Raw genomic sequence first — 24,409 nt, forward strand, 5'->3', positions numbered from 1 at the left:
GAATTTTTCTGTGTTGCAAAATTCTAGGGAGTAAAGAGAAACTATATGAAACTGAAATATGTAGTGAAAAATTAAGTAAACTTTCTATAAGAACAAATTTAAACAATTTTGGGGGAATTTAAAATTTTGTTACAATAATGAACAATGAATGAATTGAGGTCTGTTATTTAAGAAGAAATTATATATGTAAATGTAATACTAGCATGGGTAAAAAGCATACATTGGGCTTTTGAAATTATCATATGTATAAAACTGAAATTCATGGAGAATCTTATTTTCTTTGTTTTGAAAATAGAAGTGTATTTGGAAGAAGATATAAATAAGCTTATAAAGCACAAATTTAGAAGAGATTTGTGTGTAAAAGCTACTTAATTATAAGATTAACTTTAAGAAAACCTGTTGTTTTGCTTTAAGGGAATGAGATGTCAACATGAAAACTTTATGTTTCATGCAGGTTAAGGATTTAATGTTTAAATTTTAGTGAAGTAAAATTGCAGATTTCTTCCCCCATGTTAAATGCAGATTCAGAAGGATAGTGTAACTGCAAGATACCCTTTCTGATAATTTTGTATAAATGTGAGGGGCTTTGGAAAATGATTAGGAAAATAAAAATTATGTAACCCTAATTAGATGACTTATCAATGAATAAGTTGTTGAAAAAGTGTTATCAAACATGTAATCTGCTTTTGGAAATATAAATTATTTTACTGTAATGTGGTCAAACCTGGAATTGATGATTGATTGCTTTGTAGGAATAATGAAGGAAGTTATCAAAGGTCATGACCCTCTGGGTTCCCTGAAATTTTTAAATGATGTGTCAGACCTTGCGCTAGAACTGTAGGTCCAGGTATAAATATAATAATGGAAAGATTATTTTGTGAAATCTAGTTCTTAGTGTGTTAAACTTATTACTGTTTTGTTAAATTTAGAGATATTCTAATGGATTGAATGAATTCTGAAAAAGTAATAATTTGTATTTCAAACATGGCTAATAATCAAACAGGTTGTTATAGAGAATTGTTTGTATAAGAACTTGACAAGCATATATCTATCTATATATAGATATATGGATTGGAATTTTTATGGCAATGTGTGTATAAATATATTTATATTTATATTCATAATCTCAAGGTTGCAGTTGTTTGTTTTGAAATAGAAGCACCTGAACAAGATGGGAAAGAAAATAATGATAATAATTTGTGATTTGTTTTTTTTGGTGACAGTCTCTGGCTAATTGTTATGTGAGAATTCTTAGAATAATCTCCTAGTCAAAGGGGGTGTTTATTTATTGTAATACAGAAGGCTAGCCAAGAGGCCTCTAATATACCATCTTTTTCCAGTAATAAAACAGATGTAATTTCAGCCAAAGGATGTGGGTCTTCAGATTAGAAGTTAGTGCCACCAGGAGGATAAACCTTCTAGTTGGATTACGAGACATATTTGTGAAGAAGGTTTTTTTTGTATGTCAAGGAATACTCCAGATGCTGGGGGAACTTGACTGTTTTTTGAATGTGTAGAAAATCACTTTATTTAATGTATTCTGATGACAGGGACACTCAGAGTAGATATAGGTGATATATGTGTAGGGAAGGGAACTGATTGATTGTGACCCCCCACCCCCCAATCCAGATTAGAATTGGCATTTAGTCCTTGTGATATCCATTCATTTGGAGATCTAATTAAATGGAATTACTATTTTATATCATGGGACTTTTTTTTGTTTGTTTTTTGTTTTTTTTACAGGGCAAATGGGGTTATGTGGCTTGCCCAAGGCCACACAGCTAGGTAATTATTAAGTGTCTGAGGCCAGATTTGAACCCAGGTACTCCTGACTCCAGGGCCGGTGCTTTATCCACTATGCCACCTAGCCGTCCCAATCATGGGACTTTTAATAGGCTTTTGTTTTGTGTCTAACATCAGGTATGAACAGCAAAGGAAGTGCTCTTGAGTCAATGCTCGAAGTCTGGAAACCTGAAGGAGGTTTGGACACTTATACAGGTGACATGTATTGGGAGAAAAAGCTGAAGGGGAGAATTTTCAGTGCAAACTGAGTTTGGACCCTTTTGACTTGACTTCCCCAAATGTGACATTTGAATAATATCTCTCTGGATAAATCTAAGATTTGACTTAAGGCATTTGACTATCCACATGACCTCTACCTGGAAACTGACACTAAAAATTATATCTGTAAAGAAATTTTCCTTTGATGCCCCAGATTTTTATAGTTAATCATTAAAGTCAATCTAACATAGAAATTTTAGGTCAAGTGGAAGTTAATAACTAGATAGGCTAGCATGTGGTTTTAACTTCTGCTGTTAGCTATATGTTTTGAGAATAATTAAGATTCTTTTATTTTATTTTGTGCTAGGGACAGGATATTTAGGTAAGAAGAACAATGAAGGTTACATAATCTCAAGATACACTTCTGTGCAGTAGCAGTTTCAAGTTCTACTTTGAGAAGGGAATGTAAGTCAGTTGAGTAAATCAGAAGAATTACCTATAGTTTAGTTAAGAGACATTTTTGGGAAGAAAGAAGAATTTATTTTTAGTTAAGGATACTTGAGTTATTATTTTGATGAAGAACAAGAGATTGAGGCTATTTGTATGTCACTTGCTGGACACTCTTTGTACAAAGATGGTCATCTAATATAAACGATATAAGCTCAAGTTAACTTGATAATTTTCAACATATTCACTTGTGAAGAGAACAATTATGGGTGTTGTATTTTTGTTAAAGTAAAGCATGTGTATCAATGTGAAATGTGAATTTTAATAGCTTTAGAATTTTATGGTCTGATGATGAAAATATTAATCTGTCTGACAGGATGTTGTGTTAAGAAGTTCCTTTACCAGAGGAGGAGATCTCAACAAGTCATTCGAATTGGAGATTGGAATGAACTCCAGCAGAATGTGTCCAGTGGAAAAGAGAGAAACCAGAAGAATTCATCTTCCTCCATTATGTCTATGATATGTGTGTATGGGTTGTTTGGTCAGAGATCCAAAAAGAAGATGGCTCCCAAGTGGACAGGAAGAGAAAAAATAGAACCTGAGAGGGTATCAAGGATAGTGTGACAAGACTTCGGATGCCAAAATATATAAGTATATATAGTTAGGAAAAAAAAAGGCGGGATTGAGTGGAATATTCCATTTTAAGAGTTAATAATCCTAGTGAAGTCCTCTCAGGGTTAAAAATCATTAAAACAAAGACAGACTATTACCCTTCTTAGAAGAAGGAGAGAGGACTTGCATTCCAGTCAGACACCCTCCTGATTCTGTTAGGGAGTGAAACAGTGGAATACTTCCAGTGAAGAAACCTTGCAGTCTTAGTTAGCCACCTGTTTGATAATGGACTGTGAGAACAGTAGCCTGCCTTCTCCTGTTTGGTAAGTGCTAGTAGAGTTCCTTAGAAGACGTTGCATACTTAGACATTAATTCATTTAACAGACAGTCATTAGAAATCTTCTTCTGATACCCTCACCATCTGGATGAAAACCTTTTATTCTTCTCTTTATTGCTGGGTAGATTTTTCCTCATAAAGATTATAACTCTGAAAGCCTTAACCAATTAAGTTGGAAGAGAGAGGGCTAGGGAGGTGGGGAATCATACTAGGTCATATAATCTTGCTTGACTGTCACCTTGGGGCAGCTCCTTGATCTTCACTACCTGTGTGAGACTTGGAGTATACCCTTTTCTTGAGAAAAAGCCAAAATAAACTTTCCTTTTTGCTCAGAGGAGTCTCTATATTTTTTAAGTGAATTTTTATCACACACATTGGGGATAGTGGTTTTTTTTTTCATCATAAATCCTTTAAAGATGTCTTAGATCATTGTATTGCTAAGAATAGCTAAGTCCTTCACAGTTGATCATCTATTACCATTACTGTGTATAATGTTTAGGTACATCACATATTCTTTATCTTTTTCTTCCCTCTCTCCTTTTATATAACCTCTTGTTTTGCATTAATCTCCCCCTCCCCCAAAAAACACTGTTTCACCTATAAGAAGGCAATTGGGAGGCTTCGTTTATAATCTGCCAGACCTGTTCTTCAATCTATCATTTGACACTTACTAGCTGTATGATCTTGAGCAAGTTACTTCACCTTGATTGTCTCTCATTCAGGGCCATCTTCAGTCATCCTGATTCATATCTCTGGCCACTGGACCCATATGGCTCTGGAGGAGAAAGTGAGGCTGGTGACTTAGCACAGCACCCCCCCCCCCCACTCAAATCCAATTTGTGCTTGTCTTGACCCTACCTCCCTGGCATGAAGGTCTTTGAAAATAAAGGACAAATTATTATCATCCATAATTTCTATAGATGTTCTTTTTTACTTTTGTTTCCTGTATTTTGTAGAAATACTTAATAATATTTCTGTTATTATTTTATTATTGTTGATGTTACTTCTATAGTTTTTAAAACATTTTTTCTAAGGTATTTTATTGCCTATGCCTTCTTTGATTTTTTTATTTGTTTGCCTTTCTTGTGTTTCTGTTTTCAGAGTGTTTGCAAAACAATCTCCTCATGTTTGGGTTTGGTTTTTGTTTTGTTGTTTTCTGTAGGAATACTTCAAATGCTTCACTTTTATTGGAAGTCCATTATTTTTCAAAGATGATTGTTTTCAGGATTTCAGTGTAGGTCACCTGTTGTCTCTATTTTGCTTTGGGAAATAAAATTTTCCATTTTCTTTTATTAATTCTGCTGGGTGCAACAGCCTTCTGTTATTTTAATTTCTTTTCCTTTATATTTAACAATATTGTTCTCATCACTTGCAGAATTTGTTACTTGACAGCTGAATTATTAAATTAAACTGCCCTATTTTGGAGTCTGCAGCATAGGTTTGTTTGTTGTTATTGTGGTTTGTATGTGATCTTGGATTCTTTTAATTGTCAGTTTGTTTTCTGTGTTCAGATGTTCTGGCAGTTTGTATTACTTCTTGAATTATGGTGTAATGGGTATATTTTTTGACATATCATATTCTTTCAGGAGATCTAGAATCTGTAAATTTTCTCCATGCAAACTGTTTTCAAGATCAATACATTTATCTAGTATAAAAATCACATGAATTTTATTTTTCCCAGTTACACATAAAACAATTTTTAACATTTGTTTTTAAAACATTGAGTTCCAAATTCTCTCCCTTTCTCCTTCCCTCTTTCCATTGAGAAAGAAAAAAAATTTGACATAGGCTATAATTTGTAGCCATGAAAAGCATTTCCATAATGGTCATGTGGTGAAGGAAAACAAAAATCTCGATCCCCTCCCCCCAAAAAACCTCAAGAAAAATAAAATTAAAAAAGTATGCTTCAATCTGTATTTGGATACATCATCTCTTTCTCTGGGGATGGATAGCGTTCATCATTAGTCCTTTAGCGCTGTCTTGAATCACTGTATTCTTGTGAAAAGCTAAGTCATTCATAGGTAATCATTCTGCAATATTGCTCCTACTTTGTACACTGTACATTTTACTTTGTATCAGCTCATGTAAGCTTTACAGATTTTTTTGACAGCATTCTGCTCATTATTTCTTATCAAAATAGTATTCCATCATAATCACATACCACAATGTGTCCATCCATTCCTCCAGTTGATGGACATCCCCTCCATTTCCAGTTCCTTACTGGAAAAGAGCTGATATAAATAATGTTGCACATATAGGTCCTTTTCCTTTTTGTTTTCATCTCTTTTGGGATACAGACAGTAGTAGTATTTCTGGGTCAAAGGGTATGTATAACTGCTTGGGCATAGTTCCAAATTTCTCTGTAGAATGGTTGAATTAGTTCAAAACTCCATCAACAATGCAGTAATGTCTCATTTTCCCTACATCCTCTCCAATGTTTGTCATTTTCTTTTTCTGTCTTTTTAGCCAATCTAATAAGGTAGGTACCTCAGAATTGTTTTAATTTGCATTTCTCCAATCGAAAGTGAATTAGAATTAAATATAGCTATATATATATATTGATAACCTCATCTGAAAACTGTTCATATCTTTAATATTTTATCATTTGAGGAAATGGCTTTTCTTTTTATAAATTCGATTTAGTTCTTTATATATTTGAGAAAAAGAAGCTTTAATCAGAAAAGGTTGCTTCAAAATTTTTTCACAGTTACTTTTTCTACCTGTATTTCCCTCCACCCTATTCCCCCTCTTCCCCATTCTAGTCTCTCCTTTCAACCTGGCCCTCCTCAAAAGTATTTTGCTTTAAATAGCCCCTACCCCAATCTGCTCTCCCTTTCATCAACCCTCCTCCCTCGCCTTTCTCTTATCCCTGTCTCCTCCTACTTTCCTATTAGGTAAGATAGATTTCTATACCCAATTGAGTGTGTATGTTATTCCCTCTTTGAGCCAATTCTGATGACAATAAGGTTCACTCACTCACCCTCACTATCTCCCTCTTCCATTCCACTGTAAAAACTTTTTCTTGCCTCTTTTATGGTTGATAATTTACCCCTTTCTACTTCCCTATTTCCTTTTCTCTTTCTAGTAGCCCTAATGAGAAAGTTCATATGAGTTATTAGTAATTTCTTCTCATGTAGGAATATAAACAATTCAATATCATTAATTCTATTAGGATTTTCCTTTTCTGTTTACCTTTAATGTTTCTTTTTTGTCTTGTATTTGAAGATCAAATTTTCTGTTCCACTTTTGTCTTTACATCAGGAAAGTTTAAAAGTTCCCTATTTCATTGAATGTCCATCGTTTCTCTTGAAACAGTATGCTCAGTTTTGGGGGGTAGTTGGTTCTTGGTTATAATCCAGCTCTTTTGCCTCTGAGAATATCATATTCCAAGCTCTGTGATTCTTTAATGTAAAGACTCTTAAATCTTGTGCTATCCTGACTAAAGTATCCAGGATACATTAATTATTTCTTTCTGGCTGCTTACAATATTATTTCCTTGACCTGGAATTTGGCTATAATTTTTGTGGGAGTTTTCATTTTAGAATCTCTCCATTTTCCTTGATAATTTCTTGAAAGATGATGCATAGAGGCTCAAGATCATGGTTTTCAGGTAGTACAGTAATATTAAAATTCTCTCTCCTGGATCCATCTCCCAGTTTCATTGTTTTTCCAAGAGATATTTCACATTGTCTTTTATTTTTTCATTCTTTTAGTATTGTTTGATTTAGTATTGTTTGATAAAGTCATTAGATTCCATTTGTCCAATTCTAATTTTTAAGGAATTGTTTTCTTTTCTTTTTTAAAAATTTTTTTTTAGAGGAATTTTTTTCTTAAGTGAGTTTTTGTGCCTCTTTTTCCATTTAGGCCAACTCTACCTTTTTTTTTTTTGCAAGGCAATGGGGTTAAGTGCCCAAGGTCACACAGCTAAGTAATTATTAAGTGCTGAGATCAGATTCAAACTCAAGTCCTCTTGGCTCCAGGGCCAGTGCTCTATCCACTGCACCACTTAGTTGCCCCACCAACTCTACTTTTTTAAGAAGTAATTTCCTTCAGTGATTTGATTTTTCCCCCTCTTTTCTCAATTGACCAATTCTGCTTTTTAAGGCATTCTTCTCCTCAATGATGTTTTGGACATTTTTAGCCATTTGACCTTTTTTGTACCTCTAAAGCCAAGCTGTTGACCCTTTTTTCATGATTTTCTCATATCCCTCTCATTTCTCTTCCTAACTTTTCCTCTTCTTCCTTAACTTGATTTTCAAAATTCTTTTTGAACTCTTCCATGGCTTGAGACCAATTCATATTTTTCTTGGAGGCATTGGATATTGAAGCTTTGATTTTATGTTCTTATGAGTGTATATTTTGATCTTTCTTATCACCACAGTAATTTTCTATGGTCAGATTTTTTTTCTGTTGTTTGTTCTTTTTCCTAGCCTGTGACTTGATTTTGAACTTTGTTAAAATAGTGCTGTTTTCAGTGCATTGTCCCACACTTTAGGGTTTTTGTGTGGCAATTTTCAGAAATACTTCTGGGAACCTGCAAGTTTTCAGTTACTTCAACTGTGAATAAGCACAAACACTCTCTTCTGCCCTGGAACTGTGAAGAGAGTACCCCCTCTCCCCTGTGGCCTCAAGCTCTAGTGTGCTAGTGCTCCTCCGCTTCCTAGTACTGTGATCTAGGACTGTGCTTCAGATCTGAGTATGGGTAAAGCAACAGAGTTCTGTCTCAGTACTAACAAAGAGACCCCTGTTATTTTTCTTCTGATTAGTTGTTTGACTCCCTTACTGTGAGCTGAAAGCTCTGGAAGTAGCTGCCACTGTTGATTCAGTAGTTCGCAAGGCCTGCTCCTGCTTTGCTATTAATGACAAAAGGGAAAAAAGGTCTTTTGGACATTTAAGCAAGTTCAAATATTTCTGAATAAATATTACAAGACAAAGGATTATGAATCAGAATTCTTATTTCTATCTTAAATCATTCAGGAACATCTTTCTGTGACTCACGTACTCTTGGAAATCTTTAGGGTCCTCTGCCTCCTTTGATTCATACTGATTCATAATCCTTTGTCTTGCAATATTTATTCAGAAATATTTGAACTTGCTGAAATGTCAGAGAGAACTTCTTTCCTTTTGTTATTAATATCATTTTTCAGGATCTATCCTCTTGTGCTCAAGATTTATAACTGTCTTATACCTCCTGAGACACTTGATAATTTCAGTCTTTTCTCTCATTGTCTCCTATTGTTCATTTTCTGAGTCTTTCCCTTTTGATGGCAGATTTCTTAAAGCTCATACTTCAAAACTATCTTAGTCTGCTCCTGCTGAGGAGTTCACTTTTCACCAGCCTTAATTTCTGCCCCAAGATACTTCTGGAGGGGAGAGGTATACAGTTGACTTTACCTGGATTCCAATCACCTTTTTTTTCAGAGGTTCTATTCCTTGGATCTGCATTTCAACTCTGCTACAGAGTAGTTTATATGCTGCCAATTAAGAAAAGGATGTTGCCTTTTTTCCTATCCTCCATCTCCTGATTATATGATAGATGGGAGTAGATTTGTGTTGTTAATTGTTGCCACAGAATGGTAGGGTTATGGCAGAGGCAAGGGATATGCTGGGAGGAACAATAGCAGCAGGAAGGAGATTGCTCAGTGGAGCCCAAAAAAGAAACTTGTGGGTCCCATTGTGATGCTCTGCCAGGATTGTTGTGGGAGAGATGCTAAGTGAATGAGTTAAAGATTAAGGATAAATCATCTTTGCTGAATCCATCATTTTCTTTTTTTTTTTTGACAATCTTTAAAAATTTATTTAATGTTTTTAAAATTATATGCAAAAACAATTTTTAATGGTGTTTTTAACATCTTGAGTTTCAATTTCCCTCCTTCCCTTTCTCCCTCCCTCCTGAGAGAGAAGACAGATCAAAATGAAGAGTTCTTACAAAAGGTAACCTATTGGAGAAATAAATAGCAAACCACTCCAGTATCTTTGCTAAGAAAATCCCATGCCAGTATTAAAATAATAAAAGAGATGCCATCAGAAGATGAGTCTCTCAAATCAGAAAACGCTCAGTATACTGCTTGAATAAGAGTTAAGGACAACTATAAAGAACGTGAATGTAAATGAAACTGCTGGGAGTTGAGTGGGAGTTTAGCCACAGATGCATCTGGTGATTAAAGTCTGATGCTGAAAAGATCAATATTGCAACTGAACCTGGAATGTAAGATTTTATGAACCAAGGTAAGTTGGATATGGTCAAATAAGAGATGGAAAAAATAGACATTGACATCTTGGGTGTCAATGTTTATTTAATGGGAATGGATGAATTTAAATCAGCTGAACACTACATATATTACAATGGGCAAGAACAACTTTGAAGAAATGGAGTACCCCTCAAAGAAAAGGGTGAGAAAATCAGTACTAGGATATAAACTCAAAATTGATCAAATGATATCTGTTTGCTTCCAAGGCAAAGCAATCAGAATTATAGTTATACCAGTCTATGTTCTAACCACTGATGCCAGTTCATCAGGTTTGTGAAGACTCAATTAACTTATGTATCATCTTTATGTTTAAATCACGTACCCATATTGATATCACCCCATCATAGATAACTCATACCCACGCCCTTCTTCTAACTGCTTTAATAATAATAAAGTTCACAGAAGTATCATCTTCTTATGCATGATGGTAAACAGTTTAACCTTATTGAATCCTTCATGATTTCTCATTCATTTACTTTTTTTTGTTTCTTTTGAGTCTTCTACATGAATGTTAATTTTTTTATTCAGCTCTCGTCTTTCATCAGGAATTGTTGAAAGTATTCTGTTTAATTAAATATACATATTTTCCTGTTTTCTGGGAAGGTAATTTTAGTTGCCACTTTTTTTTTTAGGTTTTTGCAAGGCAAATGGGGTTAAGTGGCTTGCCCAAGGCCACACAGCTAGGTAATTATTAAATGTCGGAGACCAGATTTGAACCCAGGTACTCCTGACTCCAGAGCTGTTGCTTTATCCACTGCACCACCTAGCCGCCTGGAAGGTAATTTTAGGTTGTAATCCTAGCTTCTTTGTCTTCTGGAATATCATATTCCAAGTGCTTCCATTTTTTTTCTTTGAGAATTGTTTTTATTTTTAATTTTAATTTTTTTCTCTTTTCCTCTTTTTCACTCTTTTTAAAATTATTTTATTTATTTTAATTTTTATTTAATATTTATTCTCATTTTGTACAAATGTTTTTTTACATTAGTAAAATATCCTTGTTTAAGAGTAAACAAAATACCCCCTCCCCCATAAATGTAGACTTCCTTGAGCAATAAAGTAAAGGGGAGAGAAAAAAACTAAAATTAAAAAAATAATAGTAATAATTATAGGCATGGCCAGGTGGCGCAATGGACAGAGCACCAGCCCTGGAGCCACGAGCACCTGAGCCCACATCTGGCCCTGTACACCCAACAATCACCCAGCCGTGTGACATGCAAGCCACCCCAACCCCACTGCCCTGCAAAAACCAAAGAAAAAAGAAAAAAAAGACCCAAAATAAAATAAAATAGTAATAATAGTAGGGGTGACTGGGTGGTGGACAGAGCATTGGCCCTTGAGCCAGGAGCACCTGGCCTCAAACACCCAAGGATCACCCTGCTATGCGGCCCCAGGCAGACCACCCAGCCCCATTTGCCATGCACCCCCCAAAAAATAATAATAATAAAAAATGTGCTTCAGTCTTTGTTCCAACACCAACACCTCTGTCACGGGTGGATCACATTCTTTAAGATAAGTCCATCACAAAAGTTACTTCCATATTTTTCCAACGTTGCCATTGCTGATCACAACTCCCTCCTTTCGTATTTCTCCACTACCATGTACTATATTTTCTCTCTCCTTTCACTCTGACTCTGCTGTAGGGTCGCTGAATGGTGCAGTAGACAGATCCCTGGTCCTGGGGCCAAGAAACTCCGAGCCCCCATACCACCCCTTAGGCCCAACATCCACCTGGCCCTATAGTCCCGGACAGGCCATCCAATCCCAGCCCCTTGCAAGAAGTAAAAAAGAAAATGTGTTATATCTGACCACTCTTCCCCATGGTCCATCCTCTCCTCCATCACTCACATCCCCCCCCTTCCCCCTGTCCCCCCCCTCTCCTTCTTACTCCAGATGTCTATACCCCATTGTGTATATATGCTGTCTCCTCTCCTAGCCACCTCTGATGAGAGCAAAGGTTCCCTCATTCCCCCTTGCCTTCCCCCCCTTCCATATCATTGCAATAGCTCATTGGAATAAAGAAAAATCTTATTATATAAAATATCTTGGCCTATTCCCCCCTCTCCTTTTTCTTTCTCCCATTATATTTCCCTTTTTTTCTATTGACTCCATTTTTACACCATATTTTATCTTCAAATTCAGCTTTCTCCTGTGCTTCATCTATAAAATCTCCTTCTACCTGTTCTGTTAATTGAGAAGGTTCATATGAGTATTATCAGTGTCATTTTTCTATGCAGGAATACATGCAGTTCATCATTAAGTCCCTCATATTTTCCCCTTCTCCAATCTCCATGCTTCACCCGAGCCCTGTATCTGGAGATCAAACCTTCTGTTCAGCTCTGGCCATTCCAACAGGAACATTTGAAATTCCCCTGGTTCATTGAAAGTCCATCTTTTTCCCTGGAAGAGGACATGCAGCCTGGCTGGGTAGTTGATTCTTGGCCGCATTCTAAACTCTTTTGCCTTTTGGTATATTATATTCCAAGCCCTATGAGCTTCCAATGTAGTTGCTGCTAAGACCTGTGTGATCCTGACTGCAGCTCTACAATATTTTAACTGTGTCCTTCTGGCTGCTTGTAATATTTTCTCTTTGACTTGAGAGTTCTGGAACTTGGCTATAATATTCCTAGGGGCTGGTTTTTTGGGATCTCTTTCTCAGGGGGAATCAGTAGATTCTCTCCATTTCTATTTTGCCCTCTGCTTCTAGAATATCAGGGCAATTTTCCTGTAGTAATTCTTTGAAAATGATGTCAAGGCTCTTTTCCTGATCATGACTTTCAGGTATTCCAATAATTTTTAAATTATCTTTTTTAAGTCTGATTTCCATATCAGTTATTTTTTCAATGACATATTTCACATTTTCTTCTAATTTTTCATTTTTTTTGTTTTGAAGTATTGATTCCTGATTTCTGTTAAATTCATCAATCTCCCTGAATTCTATTCTTTGTCTGAAGGATTTGTTCTCCTCAGAGAGTTTTCTTATCTCTTTTTCCATCTGGCCAATTTTGCTTTTTAAAGCATTCTTCTCCTCAATAACTTGTTGAACTGTTCTATCCATTTGACCTAAGCTGGTTTTTAGCATGCTATTTTCTTCAGCATTTTTTTGGATTTCCTTGACTAGGCTGCTGATTTCATTTTCATGCTTTTCCTGCATCTCTCTCCTTTCTTTTCCCAGTTTTTCCTTCTAACTTCCTCATTTGATTTTCAAAGTCTTTTTTGAGCTCTGTCATAGACTGAGCCCAATTTCTGTTTTTCTTGGAGTCTTTAGATGCAGGAGCTTGTGCTTCCTCATCTTCAGACTGAGTGTTTTGATCCTTCTTGGGCTCATTTGCAAAATATTTCTCAATGGTTGTTCCTCCTTTTTCTCTGCTTGTTCATTTTCCCAGCCTGAGCCTGTTTTGGGGGTGCTTCTTGAGCTTTTGGGACACTTCCACAAGGGTCTCAGTATGTGAGGCTCTGTCCTCCCTCCTGGTCTGTGAATGACCATATGTGCCCCCAGTCTGTCATGGGGCTGAGGTGGGGGGGGGTCCTGCTGCTCTATTGGGGGGGGGGGTTGACTGCGATCAGGATCTGAATGTGGTCAGAGCCCCAGAGTCCTGTTCCAGGGGCAGAGGGCAGAGCTCTGCAGTCTCTCTTCACTCCCCTCCCTCAGCTCAATGGGCTCATGCCCTGGGGGCTCCTGCTTACCAGCTCCACCTACTTCTGTTCCCACATATGGGCTGTGCTGGCCATGCTGCTTGCTGTGTGCCCTGAGGGCTGGGCACCACATGCTCACTCTGGCAGAGGTCCTCTGCTGTTCCCTCACTTTGTGCTCGGTGCTCCCCGGGGTGTAATTCAGGAAACTCCCCCACTGCTGTGAGCTGCAGCTCCCAGCGCCCTGGGGCTGCCTCCAGGAGGCTGAAGTTCTTTCGCTCTGGCAGGCGCCCCTCCAACCCCGGAGAGCAGAGCCTTTCTGCTCTTTTCCAGGTTACCTTGAGTAGGAGAACTGCCTCCCTGGCTCCCTCTGTGAGTTTTGTCTCTTGAAAGTTAGTTTATGAGTTTTATGAGAGAGCACCTAAGACACAATCCTTTCTTGTTGCCATCTTGGCTCCGCCCCGTCCTTCCATTTTTTTAATGTAGAAGCTGATAAGTTTTATGTTATCCTGAGTGTGGCTCCTTGATATTTGGATTGTTTCTTTCTGGATACTTGCACTATTTTTCCTTGACCTGAGAGTTTTAGAATTTGGCTATAAAATTGCTAGGAGTTTTCATTTTGGGATCTCTTTCTGGAAGTGGTCAGTGTGTTCTTTAAATTTCTATTTTGCCCTCTGATTTTAGGATAGTAAGGCATTTTTCCTTGATAATGATGCAGCCAGGTCCTGCATGATCGTTACTGTGGCTCCTTGATATTTAAATTGTTTCTTTCTGGCTGCTTGCAGGATTTTCTCTTTTATCTGATAGTTCTGGAGTTTGGGCACAACATTCCTTGGTGTTTTCTTTTTAGGATCTTTTTCTGGTGGGGATCGATGTACTCTTTCAATAACTACTTTGCCCTCCTATTCCATGATGTTAGGGCAGTTTTCTATCACTAGATCCTGTAATATTAAGTCCAGACTTTTTTCCTCTTCAATGTTTTCAGGAAGTCCTATAATTTTCAGGTTGCCCCTCCTCGATCTATTCTTGAGGTCAGTGGTTTTGTTGATGAGGTATTTTACATTTGCTTCTATTTTTTCTATTTTTGGATTTTGTTTAACTGACTCTTGCTATCTCATGGAGTCATTAGTTTCTGTAGACTCCATTCTTCTTTTTTTGGGGGGGAGGAGTTTTCTTCATGAACCTTTTGCAACTCCTTTTCCAATTGGTCAATTCTACTTTTCAAAGAGCTTTCCATTTGATCAATTGATGTTTTGAGAGAATTAATTTTTTTGCATTTGCCCATTTGAAGATCTGAGAGATTTATTCTCATTTTGTATTTGTCCAATTGTACTTTCTAAGGTTTTGTTTTCTTGTTGCAAGGTATTGTCTCTCCCAAATTTTCCAGTTGATTTTTTTAAACTCTTCAATGACATCCTTTATTTTATATGTATATAAATATGTATGACATACAATATATACATGTACCCTTCCATTTTCTTCTGTGTGACTCAATTTCCACAGAAGCTTGTATGGCTTGCTTTTCCATAGTAGTAAAATATAATTGAAGGACAAAAATGGGTCATTGCTTTCATACAAAGCTTGCAAGTCTTATTTTTTCAGAAAATTGTTCAGTAGGATTGGCACAGTAGAATGCTAGTAAGGAAAACCTATGTTCAAATTCTACATCTAACAACCCGAATTCTAGCCTGTACCTACAATGTTGTAAGCACCTATCTACAGCAGTCACATTCAAACTGGGTAATTATAAATCACCATTTAATGGTCAATGATAAAATCACTCTCAAAACTAATAGGTTTTCTTCCCTTTCATAGAAGTTGTTGAAAAAAAGGTCTTCCTCCCCTCCTTTGATTCTTGACCCTTGCAACATATAGCTTACAAGTAAAACTCCTTCCAAGGTTATTTTTTAAATGAGATCAAATAACCTTTTCAGTACCCTTCTATGCTGACATTTGCAGTGTAACCCTGTATAAGATGCCACTTTGGATACTACTCTTCCTGGGTTTCTAGAATGCACTGAATTTTTGCACAGCTTTGGGTTAAATGACTTTCCTAAAGTCAAACACTTAAGTACAAAATGCCTGAGATTAGATTTTAACTCCAGAGCCAAGCACTGAACTACTTAGATGCCTGCCCCTTTGGGATAAAGATTCTCATAAATGCCTTACCAGTCTACTTTGCAGGATCATATTCTATCAATGATGTAGGTCCTTAGGCTTAACTTTTAGCCCTTGTATCCATTTAGCAGTTCCAAATGCCAACATTATCTAGTTTCTCTGTACCCTACTTGTGCATCACCGTTGTTCTAGATAGTTAACCTTGTCTGATTCTGTAATGTAGTCTACTTCACTAAATTTTCAAGTCCTCATGCTATCACCTGGATTAGTAAAAACAGCCTTATTCCTGAAGTGCATGCTCTTATTTGCCAAAGCACTTTCTTGCTGAAAGTTTAATGGCTGTTGCCTCTTCACTATTAGCATCTGAAGACCTCCATCTCAAGTGCATTCTCAGATTCTTTTCACTCATGTTCTCGACCTGTCATTTGAGATCCCTATTCCTTCCTTTCTGTGCCCCAAAGAAGTTAATGTCCTTTGTCCTAATAATGTTAAATGAGACCCCTTCACTCCTTAGGTAAAGAAATTGCTTTTTGATACCAACACCAACTGAGGGTCATTGAACAATTCTTATAAAGCTAATGGGGGGACCAACTTTTTACATGGTAGTCTCAAATTTCATCAGAACTCCACCCCTTTTCATATTACCATTCAAACTATTTCACATGAATTCTATCCTCATTCCCTTCAAGCCTGGAAGTATGGTGTCCCAAATCAATTTCCAAAGCAGACTTCAGACACCACTCAACCTCCCAATTTGACTTTTACCTCAACTTTTAGGGATTTTAAAAATAAACTTTGGTTTACATATTTCAAAAGTACTTAAATCTCCTTTCTATTTTACCTCAGTAGTATATGGCGAGTCTCCTTCCTCCCAGCAAGTAACTGTAGCACAATCTGTACCAGTATGCTTATCATTACTGCTTTATATACTATCAGCTTCTACCATCTTAATACTCAGATTTCTAGATTTTTATGTAGAATGTCAAATGAACTGAATTTGGGGCCAAGTTGATTCCATTGTTTATTTTTTCTATGTAACCAGACAAAGGACAAACTTCCTGACCATTGGTATTGTCGGAAGCTATTAAAGCTGCTGGTTGAATTGTATTTCTGAAGTTGTAGAATAAAAGAACCTGTAATTCAAGTATAGTCCAACCTATTTTCAATAAATCTTATTATGTGTCTACTGAATTAATACATATTTTGTATTACTACCATGTATAAAATCCAGTTGTGTTCACAACCCCCAAGTCTCCCCTTCCTACAACCAAATCATGTCAGATAATTCAGTTATTATGTCAGGAGTCTTAGAGTCTTCTGTGCATTTATTGTTTTACAGCAGAATGCCCAACACAGATCATCATAACTGCCAAATAGTCAGCTGTGCAAAATAGTATACATATAGTGCTTAAGTACAAATGGGAGACATGATTTTTTTTTAAATAAATACTTAAACACAAATTTATGGTCCTACAAAAGAGCATTTAAACTAGATGGTCTAAGTTGATCTGCTTTCTTGGACCCACAGTAACTGTTATTTTCCCAAAAACAAATAGAATCAATATGCAGAATCATCATCAGTTCCACTGTGTGAATAATGGATCACAATAAATGATTCCCTTTTTCTAAGAGCTGTTCTTGGCTCTTCTACAAATATGATCTGGCCTGAATAAAAAGACAGGAATTTCTTGAAGGTCAATGGTCCAAAAATGCTAAATATGGTTAAGTATTCTACATGATCTATATTTACTGGTTCCATTTTTAGTTAGGATGTTCTTAGATTACTTTCTTCAATTCATCATACAGGACAAGCACGAAAGCTCCACCCATGCCTCTCAAAACATTGGACCAAGCACCCTTGAAGAAAGCTTTGCCACCTTCATCTTTAGCGATTTTCCTCCAGCAGTCAATTGTACCAGTGTACATGATATCAGCTCCTTTGCATCCAGACTGTATCATCATTTGCCGCCTTACAGTATCAAAAGGATAGGAGACCACACCTGCTACAGCAGTCACTGTCTGTGCAATCATCCAGCTTACCACAATGTGAGTGTTCTTCGGATCTGGGAGCATACCTTTTGCTGTATCATAGATTCCAAAGTAGGCTGCTCTATAAATAATGATACCCTGAACTGAGACATTAAAACCTTGATACAAGCCATGAATTCCATCAGACTTGGTGATTTTTACAAGGAAGTCTCCCAGGCCTTTGAATTCTCTTTCAGTGCCAGACTTCCCAACATCAGCTGCCAAGCGGGTTCTTGCAAAATCCAAGGGATAGACAAAGCAGAGAGAAGTGGCTCCAGCTGCACCACCAGAGGCAAGATTGCCAGCAAAATACCTCCAAAATTGTGTGTGCTTGTCCACTCCTCCCCAAAACACCCGCTTATACTTATCCTTAAAGGCAAAGTTAAGGGTCTGGGTGGGGAAATATCTGATGACATTTGCTAAATTGCCCCACCAGAAAGAAAGCATCCCTTGTTCCTTTGGAATTCGGACTATACAGTCCATAATGCCTTTGTACTGCTTATCTGCAGCAATTTGTTTACTTGCATGCTGCACCTGCAACAGCAGCTTGACTCTCTCGATGGGGGCCACCATGGTCTTGGAGATGGTGGCGGCGATGCCGCCGGCCAAGAAGTCTTTGGCAAAGGAGATGGCCTGTTCCGTCATGGTTGCGGCGGGAGAAGGAGCTGCAGTTAGGAGGAGAAAGCCGGAGAGAGAGGGCCGAAAGCCGGAGAAGTCATTGCCGCCCGCACAGCCACTCGCTATAGCTCGGAGCAAAAGGCTCCAGGTGATTTTTAAACTCCTTCCTTATTTCTTCAAGGAAGTCTTTCTGTGCTGAAGACCAGATTGTATTCTCCTCAGAGGTTCCAGGTCTCTGAGTTAGGGTCTTTCCCTTCCAAGAATTTTTCTATGGATCCACCTTTCTGCTGACCCTTCTTCATTTTGCTAAGACCTGAGTTGGGGAGGGGCTGATTCCAGGGGCTTGGGATCGCTAAAGGCTTTACTCACTGAATGCAGTTTCTCTGGCTGGCCAGTAGGAGGTGCTGGTTGCTTTCTCTGGAGTGTCTGTGACCTTGGTTGAGACCTTCTCCCTTTGCTTCAAGGGAGGAGTTGGAGCTATTGAATTCTTTTGCCTTCAATCAATGGTGGGCTTTACCCTGGCCTGAGGTCATTCCTCAGCAGGGCTGGTCTTTCTGCTCACACATCTGGGCCTGAAGCAGAAGTAGTTTGCATTTGTTTGTAAGGGAACAAGTCTGAGTTGTAATGGGACTCAGACCAGAGGGGCCCAGGGATGTTGTCCGAAGCCTTCTTGCTCCAGAACTTTCCCCCCAGCCCTGTCCAGGATCTCCCAGGGGACAGCACCAACACCAGCGCCTCCGCTCTCTCGCGGACTCACGCTCCCGTGGTCCAGCCCCACCGCTGATCGAGCAAGTCCGGCTCTCCGGCCCTCAGACTCCTGGTTCCAATTCAGCTGTTGATCTGGTTGATCCGGGGCTGATCCTCCCTCTGAGCCCAAACTCACCCACCCAAATGCAGCCAAAGCTGCTGCCAGAGAGAAATCCTGAGGTAGATGTTCTTTCTCCTGCCTTTTCTTTCTGGGTTTTGTGGGTCAGATTTCTTTTAAGAGGTTTGTTTCATGTGATAGATGGGGAAGAGATCAGGAGACTTTAGAACTGTGCCTGCCTGTCTTCTCTCCACCATCTTGGCTGGAAACCACCCTTGATAATTTCTTGAAAGATGCTAGCTAGGTTCTTTTGTTTTTAATCTTGGCTTTTAGGTAGTGCAGTAATTCTTCCCCCCCCCCCACACACACACTTTATTTTATCTTTTTCAATTACATGCAAAGGTAGTTTTCAACATTAATCCACTTGGAAGTTTATGAGTTCCACATTTTTGTACCACCCTTCCTTCCCTCCACCTCCCCATGACAGCAAATCTGGTACAAGTTGTATACATACAATGTTAAACACATTTACATATTTATCATGTTTTAAAAGAGGAATTAGAAGGGGGGGAGGGAACCATAAGAAATAAAAAAAATTTTAAGTTAACATAGAATGCTTTGTTCTGCATTCAGACTCTATAGGGTGTTTTTTGCTTTTTTTCCCCCCTTCTGGATGTAGATATCATTTTCCACAACAGGTTTCTCAAGATTATCTTTGATCACTTAACTGCTGAGAGGAGCTGCATCTGTCATAGTTGATCCATCTCACAATGCTGCTGTTAATGTGTAAAATGTTCCGATTCTGCTCAGCATCATTTCATTCAAGTCATTCCATGCTTTTCTAAAGTTTGACTGCTTATGATTTCTTTTTTTTTTTTTTAGGTTTTTGCACGGCAAATGGGGTTGAGTGGCTTGCCCAAGGCCACACTAGATAGTTATTAAGTGTCCAAGACCAGATTTGAACCCAGGTACTCCTGACTCCAGGGCTGGTGCTTTATGCACTGAGCCACCTAGCTGCCCCCTGCTTATGATTTCTTATGGAATATTCATACACCATAACTCCATACGCCATAATATTCATATACCATAACTTGTTCAGTTGTTCCCCAATTGATGGGCATGCCCTCAATTTCTATACCACTAATATTTAAATAATCTTTCCTGGATATATTTTCTGTTGTTTTTCTATTTTCTCATTCAATTGCTTTTCTGTTTTCTCATTCTTTTGATTTTGATGATTGATTCTTGATGTCTCATGGAGTCATTTGCTTCCACTTGCCCAATTCTCATTTTGAAGGATTTTTTCCCTTCATTTAGCTTTTATACCTCCTTTTACATTTGGCCAATTCTACTTCTTAAGGAATTGTTTTCTTCCATGAATTTTTGTACATCTTTTTCCATTTTTTTGAGCTTCCTTTACATATTGATTCTGTTTTCATAATTTTCTTGTTTTAACTCTAATTTCTGTTCCCAATTTTTCTTCTATTTCTCTTATTTGATTTTTAAAAATCCTTTTAAAACTTTCCAGATACCTTTGGGGCTTCACATTTAGGCGAATTGACACTGATATCCTCTTCTCAGTTTGTGTTTTGATCTTTCCTGTTACCATAGTAGCTTCCCATGGTCAGGACATTTTTTTCTTTCTCTCATTTTTCAGTTTATGACTTTTAAAGTTGAGCTCTGCTCCTAGGGTACAGAGGGAACTGTTCCCTGGCTTGTCATGTGCTGGGGTCTCTGGGGCTGATGGCTTGGTCTAATTGCAGTCACTAGCCTGCTTCACTCGGACTGGAGGCCTCACTGCTGGCTTGCTGTGATGTTGACCTGCTTAGCCAGGATCACAAGACTTGAGTTGATTATCTGTGCTAAGGCTAGGGGTCTCCTTCTGGTTTGCCCAGAGACCACCTGCCCTTGACTCTCCTTTAATCCAAGTGAAACAGACCCTTCCTGCTCTCTAAGTTATCTTCAGCTGAAAAAATTTTCCCCCTGTCCTTTCATAGATTTTAGTGCTCCAAAATTAATTTTGAAAACTTATTTAAAGTTGTTTAAAGGGAAACTGGAGAGAGCTCAGGTTACTTCCCACCTTTCCCCCAACATCTTGGCTCTGTCCCCAATCTCCAACTTTATATTAAAGTTAACTTTGATCCTGGAGTGGAAAGGACACTGATCTAAGCTTCAGGTATTTTTGTGCTGCTGTTTTCAGAGCTAGTTTGGGGTGATGGTGGGGTTTGTAAATTTTCAGTTCTTCCAAGATGGTGTGATCTAAGTAGAGATACAGTCACTGCTCTTCTGGTTTAAGAATTTACTACCCTGCAAATTTCATCATATTCTATTAGGCGTAAAGATAAATGTTTAATGAAATAGAAGACTTCCAAACTGAACAGAGAATTCAATCTTCAAACACAAGACTCAAGAGATGCATAAAAAGGTAAATGGAAAAGGGAACAAATATAAAACAAATGTTATTCAAGAACATTAAATTGTATACAATTCTACAAGGGAAGATAACACTTGTAACTCCACAACTGTATTTCTTTTAGGATAGTTAGAGTTAAATATAGTTGAAGAGATTGAATGTAGAGGATATGGGTATGGTTGGTTCTTGTCCTTCTGCTGAAGAAAACTAAAATGACATCACTACATTTGAGACAAATTATAGGGCTTCTAAATGTGGCTGATCACACCACTACAAGCTTGGAATGCTCTACCACAAGTCATGCACAAATTATCCAAGTGAAATGCTGGGGTGTTTACTTTTAAACTTCTGTGCCTCTGTTTCCTTTGACCAAATTTAATTCTGTCTCATAGAGCTCAGCAACTTCTCTGATGAGAGCGTCCTATGCTGTGCCAGTGTCTCCCATACCTTACAATCAATTGTATTGTTCTTAAGAGAGACCTTCAGAGTATCCCAGTATTTACTTATTTTCTTAAAGTTCATCTATTTTTATTTTTTAAAAATATTCATCCTAGGGGCGGCTAGGTGGCATAGTGGATAAAGCACCGACCTTGGAGTCAGGAGTACCTGGGTTCAAATCCGGTCTCAGACACTTAATAATTACCTAGCTGTGTGGCCTTGGGCAAGCCACTTAATCCCGTTTGCCTTGCAAAAACCTAAAAAAAATATATACATCCATATACATATGTATATTTTTAAATTACAAAATTTCCTTCTACCCTCCCTTCCCACCCCCTCCCCTCAGAAGTGAACACTCAAGTTAACATTGTACATACATATTTTTGATAAACATGTTTACAGATTAGTCATTTTTGGTATGAGGAATTAGGATTAAGATATATATATATATATATATATATATATATATATATATGAGATAATTTTTATAAAGTGTTCATCAGATTCTGAAGAATTGTTTGGTTTTTTGTTTGTTTGTTTTTATTTTCTTTTTCTTCCTCTGGATGGAGATAACATTGTCCACAGACAGTCTGATACAGTTGTCCTAGCTCTCTGAACTGCTGAGAGGAGCTGCTTCCATCAAAGTTGATCATCTCACAATGTTGTTGTTAATGTGTACATTGTTCTCTTGGTTTCTGCTCCCTTCGCTCAGCTTCAGATCCTTTAACTCATTCCATGCTTCTCTAGAGTCCAACCATTATGGTTTCTAATAGAACAATAATATTCCATAGTATTCATGTACGATAACTTGTTTAACCATTCCCAAATTGATGGGCAGTACTTAGAATCTTTAGAGGTTCTGTATTTAATTAAATCAGAAGTGACTTTACTAGATACTTAGAGGTTTGTAGTATCAAAGGGGCAGAGGGTGGGAACCTATTTAGAAGGGTTCCTAAAGAAATTAGGAAGTAATCTTATCCTAATCCATACATTAATTAGGTTTAAACACAATGGTTGAGGAGTTAAGTTTGAGGAGGGGGAGAGGGAGAGTGTGGGAGGGAGTATGGGGGTGGGGAGGGCCCCAAGGCAGCCCCAAGGTAAAATGACTACTATAAGAATTAATGTAAAGAGTTTAGAGTGTCTCTGAGCAGAAACAGTCTGTTTTTGTCTGCTAATTTATAAGAAAACTAAGCTAACACACAGTTGGAAACAGTGAAGCAGAAAAAGAGTGGGCAACTTTTCAGAGATCAGCACTACATTCCGGGTCAGAACACTTGCAAACATCAAGACTGGTTTGATGAAAATGATGGGGAAATACAGAAGCTGCTAAATGAAAAAACGAGAACTTCACAGGTTTTACCAGAAAGATCATTTATCCATTTCCAAGAAGGCAGGATTTAATTCCTTCAAAAGTAAAGAACAGGCAGAGCCAAGATGGCAACATGAGAACCAGATTTCCCAGGAGCTCTCTCCAAAATATTTCAAAAACCTTAAAATTATGACTCTAACTAAAATTTTGAGAAACAGAACCCACAGAAAGATCCAGTGAGGCAATTCTCTAGCCCAAGGTAATCTGTAAGATTGTGGGAAGACTCCGTTCCACAGGGTTGAAGGGGGTAGTAATGCAGACAGGATCACTGGGCCAGAACAAAGGAGCTCCAGCCTTCCAGGAACAGCTTGTGGGGTCCCTGAGAGCGTGGGTTCTGGCAACAGAAATAGTTTCTTGACCTGCAAACCCAGAGAATACAAAGCACAGCTTGGAAGATCAGTGAGGAAACCTCTATCAGAGTGAGTGCAAAGCCCAGGCCAGCTTGGTCTTCAGTGCAGCCAAGACCATCAAGGCAGCCCAGATCCCAGAAGCTAGAAGCAGGCTCGCAGAGCTGTCCAGCAGGGAGACACCTGGCAGGTGCTCCCAGAGCACTTAGCCGACAGAAGATAAGGGGGTGGAGGGAGATTGTCAAGGTCTCTCCTCTGTCCCTGGGACAGGACTCTGGTGCTCTGTCCACATTCAGACCCTGGTCACAGTCTGGGCCCCCATGCTGCCACAGTGGAATGGGGACCTCCTCACAGTTCTAGGACAGGGGGCATGCTTGTGGTCATCCATAAACCAAAGCACAGACTAGGAGAGCAGTTAGACCTCATAAGACCTTGAAGGAACACCTTGAAGGAATTGAGGTCCTTGTGGGGTTGTCCCAATAATACTCAAAAGCTTGGAAAGCACCCCCAAACCAGGGCATAGACTGGGGAAATGAGTAAAGAAAAAAAAAAGGAGCTTGATAATATACAATTACTTTGGTCCCATGGAGGACCAAAACATACACTCAGAAGATAACAAAATCCAAGCCTCCAAGAAACATAGGAATTGGGCTCAGGCTATGGAAGAGCTCAAAAAAGATTTTGAAAACCAAGTAAGGGAGATAGAGGAAAAATTGGGAAGAGAAATGAGAGAGATGTAGGAAAAACATGAAAACCAAGTCCACAGCTTAGTCAAGGAAATCCAAAAAAATACTGAGAACAACATGTTAAAAACCAGTTTAGAGGGGCAGCTAGTTGGCATAGTGGATAAAGCACTGGCCCTGGAGTTAGGGGTACCTGGGTTCAAATCTGATCTCAGACACTTAATAATTACCTAGCTGTGTGGCCTTGGGCAAGCCACTTAACTCCATTTGCCTTACCAAACCCCCCCCCCCCAAAAAAAACAGTTTAGGTCA

At 38.2% G+C, this 24,409-nt stretch overlaps 1 protein-coding gene across 1 annotated transcript; it reads right to left on the reverse strand.

Annotated features, from left to right (window-relative positions):
* Positions 1–17,031: 17,031 nt before the first annotated feature.
* LOC141495511 (ADP/ATP translocase 3-like) lies at positions 17,032–18,084 on the reverse strand. Its single transcript, XM_074196916.1, has one exon. The coding sequence runs from the start codon at positions 18,067–18,069 to the stop codon at positions 17,173–17,175; it is 897 nt and encodes a 298-aa protein (XP_074053017.1). The 5' UTR covers positions 18,070–18,084; the 3' UTR covers positions 17,032–17,172.
* Positions 18,085–24,409: the final 6,325 nt, after the last annotated feature.

Source organism: Macrotis lagotis, chromosome 8 (assembly GCF_037893015.1).
Source record: "Macrotis lagotis isolate mMagLag1 chromosome 8, bilby.v1.9.chrom.fasta, whole genome shotgun sequence".
Taxonomy (NCBI): Eukaryota; Metazoa; Chordata; class Mammalia; order Peramelemorphia; family Peramelidae; genus Macrotis; species Macrotis lagotis.